General features: G+C 47.5%; 1 protein-coding gene across 1 annotated transcript in view; it reads right to left on the minus strand.

The window, feature by feature from the left end:
* The window catches only part of Awh (LIM/homeobox protein arrowhead), a 258,074-nt gene that overhangs the window by 137,948 nt on the left and 105,962 nt on the right, over nucleotides 1-14,164 (minus strand). Inside the window, exon 2 of the mRNA XM_077708247.1 lies at nucleotides 3,865-4,046. Within this exon, the coding sequence (XP_077564373.1) occupies nucleotides 3,865-4,046 (182 nt within the window). The remainder of the gene's footprint in view (nucleotides 1-3,864; nucleotides 4,047-14,164) is intronic.

The following is a 14,164-nucleotide window of genomic DNA, read 5'->3' on the forward strand; positions in this document are numbered from 1 at the left end:
TGTTTGCGGGCGCTCACCTCACGACAAGACGACTACTCTTTGTCTTGTGCTGATCCCCGAGTATAATTCTGCATTATCCGTCGTACTTACGTTGAATATTCCCGAAATTAACACACACTGGCTTGTAAATGGTGGTGATCAATATGTGAGGTATATTATTGGCAAAAGTAACTCGCGTGCTGTCAGGTATGAGTGTTCCGCTGAATATGTAAGCGCACGAAACTGATTTACATCGTAGTGTATACCCGTGGCATGAACATCTGAGGAACCGATGGTTACGGAGACACTGCTTGTGAATTCAGGGCAGTGTAACTACAATCAGGTCCATGCATACGCCGGTTCCGCGACGCTGACCTGTGACACACACCTGGCGTTTATACAGACCGAATATACCACACTAAGATCGCTTCAGAAGCATTTACACTCTCGTAAAGACACCCCATTTGCGAACGGAGTGACTGCTCCACATAAACATGGATTTCAAACGCTCGCAAACGTAAATCTCAGGCATGAACATGCTGAAAAAGCAGCGGCGACAGTGGGGAGCAGGACGGAGACTCCCCCGCCTGCTTTCGAAACGGGCCGCTAGGGGGATTTCAGTGGCGCCCCTACAGGCCGCGCTCCAGGCGTATACTATTACTACCTTTTCTTTCCTCCATGCTATTACTGAAGGCATCTCCGCATGTCGAAACAGACTCCTATGGAGTGTAGGGGAACCGTCTCCGCTGCTTCTGCAGCTCAAAATCGACGCAGAGCAGAGCAGCTTAGACGACAATTTGCACGTTCACGCGAAAACGTTCGCCGAACTGTTCGCCGCACCGCTTCCTGTGTTCAAAGTGCAGGAATACGTTCGCAAATTTGGCTTGGAGCTAACGCCCAACGCGTCCGATCTGGAAGCCACAATTTGTTGAAACATCTTGGCCGGCCTGGCCGCCTGGCTGTTCGCAGTTGTTGTGTTTGCCGCGGCCCCACGGTCTCGTTGCTCCAAGATCGGGTACGCGTTCGGTTGGGGAGCGGTGACTCTTGCTCGGATTGGGGGAAGCGGCTCATCGGTGTACTCCCGAGTCGGAGTATCAGAGCGACCACCCGAATACAGCATCAGACAGAATCGTCAAAGCTCCATCACTGGGTCTGTTTTATAAATGCCGCCGTTGTTTCTGGTACAGTGCCTGGAACAGGGGAACCGTCAGGGTCTGATCCTATGGCTACCGCCGTGGCCGCCGTCAATGCATCCCTGAGATGGCGCGAGTGCTCGTTTACACGTCGAGCTGAGCGCACTATGCATGGACGTACACGTGCGCTTTCCACTCATTTCTTTGTAAATTTTCGCCGCGCTTGGTCAGAGTTATGCTAGATGTGGTGCTGGTATTTGGCCTGGGATAAGCCACCGCCGTTTTCACTGTTTTGTGCTTGATTGCCCGACGGGTAATAAATGGGTTCAGAAGTGTCGTTTCCTAAATGTTTGTATTTATTTTTACAACCCACCCTTTATAACCTGAACAAGATGTGCCTGTATTTTTTGCAAATTTCTGGAAAAGTACATTATGATTTGTTCCATTTATGTGAAGCATGTAAACTTGTTTAATGCTTGTATTTTGTTTAGTGCGTTCCTTCTTCTTTCTTTGTTTTACTCTTTTTTTTAGCTATTTCTTGCGATCTCCATCAATTTTGGATGGAAAATAAAGGAGCTATTATTATTACTTGTAAACTTTTTGTCCGTATTTATCGTACTTGTAGTTGCAGTTGTAGCTGTGTAAGTGTTCTTTTGATCATTGTTCTCGCGTACTCTTGAATACCTGAAATTGTTCATGCCGGCTATGTGTGTTTGTCATCGGCGCCCGTCGTTCCCGCGGGCGGCCAAGGAACCCTCAAGCCGTTGCGGAACGGCTTTTACCCTGGTCACCTCTCACTTTTGTGAAGACAAATAAAAAAAAAAGTTGTCACTTTTACGATGTCGCAAGACCAGTTAATGTGGCTCAAGTGGCAGAGCAACACACCTCGAGCCGAGAAGCCGCTCGAACATTTCGATCCGCAGTCAGCGTATAGAACGTCAATTTTGCCGCAACACCCAAGGGGAAATAGTGCGCTGGCGCACCATCTCAGCTTGGATGTTGTGCACATGAATTCCTGCTAAATTATAATTCCCCAAAAGGAATGTTTTCATCTGGTTGAATGTGCACGTTCATAAATGCTTCCAGGTTTACAAGCACTCCAACAGGAGAATAGGGGGGGGGGGGGGGGGAGGATCCTGTATAAACCACCGATTAACACATTACGGTCATTTTAATCCAAAGTAGTAGTCTAAAGTAGTAGTAATCCGAAGTATTTCTAATCCAACGTGTTTTGAGATCACTTGGATCATCAAGTACCCTTATGGAAATGTCTTTTTTAACTATGTAGCTACCCTCCCCTTCTGGTGCACCGATCCTTTCTCATTATCGAACATCCAAAGGGCGGTGCTTCAAAATCGGACGCATCAGGATGCAACCATGGTTCTGCTATTGCCAATGCGTCTGGATCGTACTTGATTATACTGTTTTCTAGACACCATGTTTATTCAGCACGCTCCATGCATTCATGTTCATTATTTCAAAACTTCCAGATTTATTTTCATCGAGTTAGTCATTTTCCGAAGCCGAACGAAGCGTGGCCGCAAAGGCGGAAACGCGTAGTGTGACTGCTTACTCCATCCCAGGCGTAGAGCACATTTTAACCTCTTAGCAAAAGACCATGTCACCTTTGCTCCGGTTTTCCTTTAATCTGATGTAGAGTTCCATAAGGTTTTTCCGTGCGGTCACTACTATTTTGCAAAAATCTGCTTGCACGCTGAACGGGGTTAAATTTCATTGTGAACTGCTGTTAAATATTTGTTTTTCTACCACCTCGGACCGGCAAGGACCAAATCCTAGCTAGTCTTTTCAGACAATAAACGTTCATCTCTCTCTCTCTCGCTCTCTCGCTCTCTCTCTCTCTCTCTCTATCTCTCTCTCTCTCTTCTCTCTCTCTCTCTCTCTCTCTTTTTCTTTCTCTTTCTCTTTCTCTCTCTCTCTCTCTTTCTCTCTCTTTCTCTCTTTCTCTCTCTCTCTCCCTCAAGTCTCCTACTAAAAGTATCGCTGACCGATTTGTTCCTGGGATCTTCCTATCTAACTGATTCATTCTTTCGATAGGGTTCAGTTTTTGTTTGAATGTAAATGGAATGATCGCGCAGAATCATCTGTGGCTAGGTCAGGCTATGTTATGCCTGTAGTAACGATCAACCAAGACAATTGAAGCGTGAAGACTCTTCGTCCTGTAAGCCCACTGTTGTCGCAGAATCACGGTTTCGCTCTTGTCGCATGGGAAGCTCTTGCATAGAACTGGAGGCAGGGCAGGCAAGCCGCTATCGACAGCACAGGCCGCATTTCTCAATGAGTACGCTCAGCCTAGTCAGCTATAAAGACTTGAAGGTTGGGCTAGTTGGATACTGTTCACCACAAAAACAGCGTGCAAACTAGACATGACGAGGTCACAAGAAGACACAACAAGCGCTGTGTGTCACAACCCTTGTGGTGCCCTGTGTTCTCGTCCTGTCTGGTTTGTGCGCTGTTGCTGTTATGATGACTAGTCAGCTAACACGGTGTGCCGTCCACAGAACTTGACCAGTGACATCGGACAAGCTTTTGCTGGCGAGCAACGTGAACGGTGTACTCTAAAGGGCGCGGACATGCCACTGCATCCCCCCATATCACCGAAGTAACATTGGCCAGTCTTTTCAGCACGGGACGCCGGATCACTTCCGTGCTCCAGGCAAAGAATATCCAGTCCAGGAGAGTGGCCTCTTTATTTACCAGTGCGGGCGGACGAGAGTGCTGAAGATGCGCTCACCGGACGTAGTCGTGGCGGCAGTAGACGTTCCCGTGGCGCACGAAGCACGACGGCTGCCGGTCCAGAGGCGCGCCGCACACGCAGCAGCGTAGGCAACGAGCGTGCCACGAGCTGTCGCTGACACGCAGAAGGAAGCGATCGTTGATCAGCTCACCGCAAGCACTGCACAGCTCCGCTTCACTCTGCAGCAAATCCAATCATTGCGTCTTTTTATTCGTTTATTTGAAAGAAATGCCCCATGGCGACCACTAAAAGAGCGAAATACGAACACATGTTTAAGAATAGAGTGAACTCCCGTTCAGACAAACTCGAAGGGGACAGGATAATTTGTTCGTCTTATCAGAAGCACCCCCCACACACACACACACAAATCGTGAACACGCCCAGATGCATGCAAATATCTTGCTTCAAGACGGTGAATGAAGTAGACTTACAATAGAGGAAAAACACAAAAAATAATTTCATTGCGCAACTTGATAGAAGACGGTCTTCTGTGCTCTTGCCTGGTTTTATCCAATACAAGCGACGACGGATAGCGTACACCCGCTACCTCAAGCGACAACGCAACACAGACAGAGATGGAACTCCTGGCTTTTTCGGCGGTGACGCGGTAGGACTGGCAACGCGAACCGCCGCGAACTAACATGATCCCCCTGAGAAACGGCATTGGTCAGGAGACCTGCTGTGTTCGCGAACAGGAAGTCTCTGTCGTCACTTTTGTTTTTAATTTTTATCGTCTTAGTTTTGCTTCTCTCTCCTCATGAGCAGAGCGGCCGCAAAACTCACCCTCGCTCTTTTTTTTCTTTACTTTGCGCTGGCTCCGCGGGTTGAAGGGTGGTTTTCTTTTGCGGTTCTTTCCCTCTGGTCGCGTGAATGCCGCGCCGCACCCCGCCAAGGCTATCATGTTCGCTGCCCAGAATCTCCAGCAGTGGTGGTCCCCTAGAAAGTTGTTCGTCTTAACTGAAACGCACGTGCAAGGCGTTTTGAGCGGACTTTTTTTGCGTTGGGTCTATAGAAAGCAAAACAAACGTTCCTACGTTGTTCCGCATAAACGAGAATTCGTCTTAATGGGATATTTCAAAAAAACTTCCTTAAGCATACACGTTCCTAGAGGGAAATGAGGCGGCTCACGCCGCTGCCCGCGCCCTTCCACACCGGGCATTCCCTCAGGAACAGAACCCACGGTCCAGCCTCCTTCACCTGCGCTGTTCCATCACGCTACCACGACATCCTGCACCATTATCGCAACCTTCGTCTCGCTTTGCCTTAACCTCACCCTCAACTAACCAAGGAGTCATCTGGCGTCGATTACAAACAAACGCCCATTACAACGCACCCATCCTCCACGCTATCTCCCCTACCCAATACACCCTCACCTGTCAATTCTGCCCCTCTCAGAGGGGCAGAATTGACAGCTAGCATTAAGGGCCTTAATGCTACCTACCACATGGTGTGGGCCTGTCAAAACACCCCATCGCTTACCCCGAATCCAAGACCTTCCCCAGAGCAGTGGGAGGGCCTGCTGACCAGCTCCCGTCACGCTGACCAGATCTTTCTGGTCACCCGTGCCAGGGCTGCAGCCAAGACCCCAGGGTACCTGGACTGAGGCGAAGCCACCCCACCGAGTGACGGCTCAACCACCACCGTTTGCTCTATTAAATGTTTGTTCTCTCTCTTAGCATTATTGCTTCTGATAATGTGTCCTTTTGCCCCCTCAGGTAACATCCCGCCAGGTGCCCTTAAAAGAAAATAAAGTGCCAGAATGGAGATCCGATTGGCACGGGAATGCCAAGTGGTACAGGCAGCAATATCACCTCGGATCTATTTCATGCGTTTCAATTGAAACGCGTTCATTGCTTCCTTCATTTCTGCTAGGCAACGAATTAACTCGTTAAGCTTTGCATAGCGGGTAAGTGAGCCTGGCAAGTATTCGTCGGACACGAGTATGACGGCCAACTTAAAAAATCCGATTTACATGCAAATTAACACCAAAGAACCGTTCCTCGGGTTGTCCTCGCAAGTAGTTGAAAGCATAAGAAAATATTAAAGCACTTGAAAGTGGCCGGAAGTGCATAGCAGTGATTCGTCAGAGGGGCTGAGGTGCCGCTCTCTGCTCTTTACTGTCAACCCTCACGCCCTGCCTCTCTCTGGCTCACTCTTCTCTTGATGAATTGGGCAGTGGTTTAATCAATACAATTTAATTTCCCGCCTTTCCAGGGACAGGTCACATCCTTTTCTTATCCTTTGTTACTTGTTCTGCCTGGAACAGCAGGAGTGGAAGTTCTGTGCTTTTTGTACTTGTTTTCATCATGGACGTACTGGAGACTTCCGGGCCCTTTTGAATGCGTCGTTTTTTATTCAAAGCTTTCTACCTCTACCACCCAACGGTTCTCCCGCGGTGTGCGGGACAATAAACTCCCAACGCGGCGGAGGCGGCGGCGGGCGGAGGGGAGGTGACGGAGGGTTTCATATACGGAGCAGAATGTAGATGGCGCAGAAAATTCACCCGGCCTTCCCCGTGCGGAGGTGCCTGCTCGCCGCCGAGCGCGTCGGTGATACGGCTTTGTCGTCTGCTTTAGCGGTGCTTGTTTTGGGCCTGTTTTGGCACAGCTTCACGTTCATTGCGCGCTTCCTTCGCACGGCTTGATTAACTTGTTCGACAGCACCTCCTGGGTAACCCGGACCCGACGGAATTCAGTGGTCGTACGGCAAAGATACGTTAAGGATTGGTTTGCAGGGCGGGAAAACAAAATATAGAGATCACATACAGACATCTGGCCGGTAGAGAAACGCTACCTTTTGCGCACTGCTTGCCCTGAATGGGACTCCGTTTTCTAAACTGGTGAAGACCAATTCGGTTGTGTTTGAGGTAACAGTGAGTACATCATTTCGCAAATATACAATTTTGTAACTACAAACAATTTGCAAATGTCCAACTTCATAATGGCTTGAAGTATAAAAACAATAGAATGGAACGCATAAAAATATACAACAATGCATAAGGAGAATCTATAACTTGAATAAGAAGGGAATGTATAAAAAAGGAGGAAACACTAAAGAAGTACGGTATCAGCAAGACCATTTGCGCTGAGAGGGGTAATATTGATTTACGTTCGTAAATCAACAAATACTTGTTTCCAGTTTCCTCTTTACTGGCAAAAAACACTTTCAGCTGTCCTCAAAGAAGCTTTTCAACAGAATTGTATCTATTTAGTATTAATGGCAAATTGTGCTCGGGTGATTGCAACTCGTAGTTACTGCAGAATATTCGCTGGTGCCAGTTGCCTGTGTTACGGGTATTCATAGGGTGCATTATGGCCTGGAGTGATGCCGAATGTATGAGAAACTTTTTTATTGGTAACGAAGAAGAGTAGAAGGGGCGGAAAATTCGGAAGTCGTACATGTAATTTCTCTTCATTATGTTGTAAGTGTGAAGAAAGTCCGAGTGGAAGAACAATAATCGACATTTGCGATATGGTGAACGGCTTTCTTTTGCAAGATGAGTATTTTATTGGTGTTTTTTAGTGGTATTCATCCATACTAAGCTGCAGTAATTTATATAGGAGGCAAATAAGGCATTGTAAATGTTCAGTAACTTTTTCTGGGAAGAGCCATCGTGCGCGCTCTCGCGCCAGCTGCAGAAGAGAGTTTCTTACAGGTGGTATCAACTTGTCTATTCCAACGAAGTTTAGATGAGAACGTAACACCGAGGATCTTGTGATCATTTAGTAATTTTTCTTCATGATTGGCATATTTTATCGTATATTTCTGTTCAATTCTTCTATTTTTAGCTCGGAATAGATTTGTTTTTATTTTTGTCGGATTACCCTAAATTCGGTTTGAACTTAACCAATGAATACCTTTTCCGAAACCGCGTTACATTTCAGGGTTAGACTATTTACGACAGGACCAGAAAGAAGTATAGTACTGTCATCGGCATATATTACAAATGTTGCATTTGGACCAATGTGTGTAATGTCATTTAAAATAAATTAAAAAGGAGGGGACCTAGCGCGCTGTCTTGAGGAACACCAAGGTAGAAAGGTAGACTGTTCACCAGAAATATGCAAATGTTTTCTAGATACTAGACTGCACTTTGTTTTCTAGATGCGATTTTATTAATGTTAGGGGCTTCCCACGAATTCCCGATGCGATAATTTTCCAGCAAAAATATTATGATTTAGATAGTCGAAACCTTTACTAAAATCTATAAAAAGTGCTGAAGTAAAGTTATTCTTTTCTATGTGACAAAATGTGCTCTTTAATAGTTACCAAGGCCGTTTCAGTAGACCTTCCTTAAGGAAAACCGAATTATGCATCCGTAATGATATTTTTTGCTTCAAGATAACTAGACACACGCTAAAAGATTCATTCGCCTAAACATTTGGAGAAGACTGGCATGACAGATGCAAGCCTGTAATATTTACGATCATTTTGATCTCCGTGCTTAAATATCACCGTTACTCTTGCTCGCTTCATTTTATCCGGAAACGCCGCAGTCTGAAGAATTAAATTGTAATTGTGAGTAAGTATTTCAGTAATAAATTCAAAGACATACTTAACAGGTTTTACGTTAATGTTGTTTTTATCTAATGCTTTGATATTTTTTATGCTCATAAAAGTTGTGTATACTTCGAAATAATCAGTACGCTCCAAAAACGCTTCCAGTAGGACCACTAATACGTATTTGGAGTGCAGCCGTTTCCCCAGCTGGTACATCAATGTTGGTAAAGCACCTATTACAGCAATCCACAAGAATTTTTCCAGATAGTTTATGGTCATCCTGGACTATGTTTTCGATATGTGTTGCTATTTTACCGGGGCATAGGGAGTCATTTGTTAATTTCCAGACAACATCTGGTTGTTTTGAACACATTTCTTCAAACAACTGCTGATGATATGTTGCCTTAGCTTGTCTTAGCTAATCATTTAGTTTGTTTCGAGCTTTTTAAAAGGTTCCAGTGTATCTAACGATCGGTGTTTTAAGAAATATGACATAGCTTAGTTTTTTTATTATTTTCTGATATGTTCGGGACCACGTATTCCAAACCCTTGCACAGGCATGACGTATGGGAAATCGGACCGAAGTTTTCCAACATAAGTTCATTCCCCGGTTTCGGTATGGAAATCTTTGCTGTTTTCTAGGCTGGCGGAATTCACCCTCGCTCCCAGCACTGGTTCATATACCATGTGTGGGCGGCTATGGAACAATCGTCGAGGTTACTCAGCAGCCTGTTCGTTACTCTATCCGGGCCAGAGGCCGATTTCGTCCGGAGGTTTCTTAGTGCAGATCGGATTTCAGCGTCCGTTAGGGGTGTTCCGGCTCAGTACAATCATGTAACGGCTCTGGCTCTCCCTCTTAATTGCAGACGTCCTCGTTCGTTTGAAAACGTTATGCTCACCACCGCCATATGTACGTAGGAGAGCGAGCAGGTTATTTCGTTCTACCGTTTTATCCCCGTGAAGGTCTAGGAGGCTGACTTTCCACGTGCTGACTTTCCTCATTTGGCAGTCCATGCGGTCCCATAAAGGTTGCCACTGCTGATTCGTGAGATAGCGTGGGCTTCGATTTCCCGGCGCAGCCTTCCTAATCTCCTGCGAAAGGGGCGATTTAGTGTCACCTTGTGGAGTCGCGATCGGATGCTGGCTTTAGTCAACCTGCCGTGAGAACCAAGCCAATAGTATAATAGCCACACACATTATGTGTGTGTGGCCAGGCCAACGTGGCTTTCTACCTCCGAAATCCATTCATTCAAGAGTTCCATCTGTGCCCCACCGGGTTCGACATTTGCCTCCAGTAATTTGCGGAATGTGTCCCACTTGGTGATTATATCCCGTTTGACCATTGATTTATCTGCTCCGGTCTGGATCATTGTTTCGGTGATGCAATTATCACTTCCGAGGTTTCTACGCGTCCTCCTTGATGTTTTTTCGTGAAAGTGAGGTCCGGGATGGTGTCCCCAGATGCTATTACCCACCATTGTGGGGCATTAGAGAATCGCATCTTCGCCGGTTAATATTCTTCCGTGCTTGAGCTTTCGGGAGTATCCTGATGCCGGGTGTGGGGAATTAAAGTCAAACAGTTTAAATACAGCGAGTTTTTGAATAACGCGATTTCGTTATAACCAGGATTTACTCCGTGTGTGCGTGCGTTCGTGCATGCGTGTCTCTCTCTCTCTCTCTCTCTCTCTCTCTCTCTCTCTCTCTCTCTCTCTCTCTCTATCTCTATCTCTATCTCTATCTCTATCTCTATCTCTATCTCTATCTCTATCTATCTCTCTCTCTCTCTCTCTCTCTCTCTCTCTCTCTCTCTCTCTCTGTGTGTGTGTGTGTGTGTGTGTGTGTATGTGTGTGTGTGTGTGTGTGTGTGTGTGTGTGTGTGCGTGCGTGCGTGCGTGTGCGCGCGCTGAAGGAGAAATACTCTCCTATGGCACGGACAGAAATTCTATGTAAAATATGCTCTTAGTCTAGATTACCACGGTCTATACAAATTTGTTTTAGTTATAAAAGGCACACGACACCAGTGGGTGGTATGGGTGGTATAAAATCATTCTCGATCTCATACATTTCGGTGCATAAATAAACATATCTGCCACCTGTTTCAAAGCCCCGAATGCGGATGAAGAATTGAACATCGGTTGCAGATTTCGCCGGTACGAAACTGCAGACCACTACACCGTTACCATTGTTATATGTGCACTGCCAACGCTCATTGGTCACATGACACATATCCGCACATAGCATTGACCAAAAATAAAACGCCAATGCCTCTCTAGAAGAGCTGGGGGTTATTTGCCCTGCTCAAATTTCCGAATATGACGGAAGGCACATGCCGACAATGCGTGTATTTTCTTCCCGTTCAAACGAGGCCACTGTACCGCACGAAATATGCTCCTCGAATTATGGCTATTAAACCGAATATCCGTGGGTCGAAGCTGTCGTTCAAGGTAGGAAAAGTGTTACTCGAAAACGAAGAGAAAGCAGGAACACAGTACCTGGTCTTCTTGCTAGGCCTTCGTTGCCAATAACCCTTTTCTATCATAACATGACCCAATCGCCCTTCTTTGGGTCGTTCCGTCATGTTGATTTTTCGCGAACTTTCTGTAATGTGCCAGCGTCGCCCCTGCATTGTTTGCTCTCCGTCAAGACCGAAAATTTGCGTTCATCGGCTTTGCTTCTGACCCACCAACGCATCAGTTGGCTATTGTTCGTCCTTTTCCTCAGAAATCAAGAGAAAACAATATTCACTGAAAATAGCCTCTAATGTTTTTTTTTTTATTATTATATAGCTACCCCAAACATAACGTATTGCAGATTGCCACGTCAAATATCGCGTTTTAATTCAACATTTTATCAGGTTGTTAAATATCCTGTTATAAATAGTGCGCGTTTTTTGGGTGCGCTCTTGCTAGAAAACGACGCTCATGGAACCGACCTGCTGCTACGCAAGCTGGTGTTATCCTAAATCTATCCACTCTGGCGACTAGTTCGCCCAGCGGGCCGTGGCGTATCGAAGGGGTGCCACTTCAAGCGCGCTCGAAGGTGGCCCTACCAAGAAAGCTTACCCCCCACTCTGGCTCCGCTTCTGCTTCGACGCCCTTTTTTTGTAATTGCTTTGCATTATCACAGCCCCAAATCTATATTTTGCCGCCTCTGCAACGAACGCAAACAATGCGCGAAATCGCAGCATGCCCTCCCAACACATGGCAAAATGCGTATTTTACCGTCCTAGGCATCAGGGCGGGATTTTGGGCTGCTCCTCATTGGGCTTACAGGTAAGTGACCAAATGCACATTGTCCGACAGTCGATAGAAAAGTGGCGGCGACGGCCACATGGCGTCACGAACAGGTGCCGCCTGGCACCTCGACCGAACTACAGACATGCGTCGGCGTTCGCCCACAGCGCCTGTCGTGACCACACGCACGCATGCCCCGGGGCTCTCCGCCAGGCCTGCGAGAGCGCCGCTGTCTCGGCACTCGCCCCGGCCGCGGGAGACGCAGTTGGGTGCAACCGGCGCGAGTGTTGCGCCTTTTTCTTGGCTGTGCTGGCCGCCAAAGGATGCCGCCTTCGAAGCTGTTTCGCTCGTCCACGGCTGCGGCTGAAGGCTGGTACGGATGAGACTTTTCTTGTCAAGAGATCGGGCGATCCTGACGCTCCGCATGTCGCTTCGGTTCATGAGCTTCACAGCGCGAAAACAGACCAGGGACAAGAAGAAGGACTACAAACAAGCGCATACGCGTGCTCTTGTTTGTGGTTTCTCATGCCACATCTGTGGAATCCTAATGCGCATGCCACGTGGCATGCGTATGCTCATTATCATTCTAAGTACAGAAAAATGCAGCCCTTCAACTGCCGTGAAGATGGAAGCAAAGGTGTTCCCCAGGTTGTCAAAATTATTCGGGAGCCCTCCACTACGGCGCGCCCGATAGCCCAGCTGTAGCTTCGGCGTGTGAAACCCCCCTAGATTTCAAAGAGTTGCACAAAGTTGCACAATGGTTGCAACTTCACTGTGGACTACGTAATTAAAAAGGTACATGAAACTCGGCGCATTGATAGGTTCGTCTTCGCGGCTAATTCTCATATAATTTGTTCCTGGATAGTTCTCATAAAACAAGGGCAACACCCGTTTTTTGCAACCCCACTCCCTCCATAGGCGGCCATGTATTGGAAGTAGACAAAATTCTGTAACGTTCACTACGTCACTGTAATCATGAAAAGTAGACGAAACGCGGCTAACTTCAGTACGATTTTTTTCAAGGTACCTACATCAAATTGAGGGCCACCGAGCATTTGACAACAGCTGTTGCACCGACAACTATTGTTCTACGCACCTCCTTGGACGAACGCAGGTTTGGGCTGAACCTAGCCGCACACCGCTCCGCCGTGAAATGTCAGAAAGGAACGGCGGATGAACGCATGCAACGCAGCGAATACGCTGGGCGTTCTCTCGCTCCTCGGCCAAATGGAGGCGCGCTGGGAAGCACTGCACCCAACACGCCGCTTCCGAGCGCTGAGCCTCGCATGCGCGGTCAAGGAGCGGCGCGGCCACTTGGCAGCCGTCGTGGACGGGGTGTCGGAGCGACGTCTGCGAAGAAGCAGCCGGCGCTGAAGCGCGGCGGGGGTTGCGCCACCGCGGCCGAAACGTCGCGCGCGTGTCAAGCGTGTCAGTCCGGGCGCGCCTTTTGACTGCCCTGGGTGGCCCGGCCCTCGACATCCCGAAAACGCTGCCCGCCTGGGCCGCGCCGGTGTGGCCCGTGTATGCACACCGCGTCACATAACGCCGACGAGCGCGAGGCGGAGACGAAAGGTGAAGGGAAGGGGGGTGGGGGGGGGGGGGGTCATTCCTTTGCTGCGTCTAACGGCGTTTGCACAACCTGGGACAGAAATACAATCAAGAAGTCCAGGCCCGCGCGGCATCGCCCATACACCTCGTTCTCGCAGGACGCCACAGGGGATCTCAGCTGAGCATGTCGCAGGAGCCGACGAAGAGACAAAATCCGCCCCAGCGCGTCAACCATCCCAGCAGTGCCGCCTGTCCGCCTCTGGACAGGACCGCACGTATGTCTCTCACAAGTGCCGCCGTTTGAGAAACCTTCAGCCTGTTTCTGTTTTCGCACGCGGCTTCCATAAGCAGGAAACAAATACTGGGCCATACAACATGTTATATATATATATATATATATATATATATATATATATATATATATATATATATATATATATATATACATATATATATATATATATATATATATATATATATATATATATATATATATATATATATATATATATATATATATATATATATATATATATATATATATATATATATATACAGAGGCGTACATATATAGAGAGAAACACGTTTACAAAGTTATTTTCGTCAGTGCACAAGGCGGTGGGGTGTACAGATTTGTTCCCAACCACAGCAACCCCGCGTAATGGGGGTGTCGTCCATACGGTACACAGCTACCAGCCACGACGATTCCACCCTTGCTGCTCCCTCGTGGAGATCCCACCCTGTCCCATCCTCCGTATTGTCGATCGAAAATAACCTGTTCGGTGCCATTTCAACTGCCGGTGCGATTACACCAGTCAGCGATTTGGTAAGGCGAGGTATGGTGAAAGGGTTGTGTAGCTGACCTCGTACGTGACGTCCGAGTGGTAGATCAGGGGGTCTGAACGGGGACTGGACGGAACCAAAAACCAGAGCCGAATCGGTATTTTTGCCGGAACTGCGCCAGAACCGTTCCTTTGACACGGTGAACCCGAACCGGGACCGAACCAAACACGGAT

The sequence above is a fragment of the Haemaphysalis longicornis genome, unplaced genomic scaffold (genome assembly GCF_048455015.1).
Source record: "Haemaphysalis longicornis isolate Haplotype H1 unplaced genomic scaffold, Haemaphysalis longicornis Haplotype H1 scaffold_1, whole genome shotgun sequence".
Taxonomy (NCBI): Eukaryota; Metazoa; Arthropoda; class Arachnida; order Ixodida; family Ixodidae; genus Haemaphysalis; species Haemaphysalis longicornis.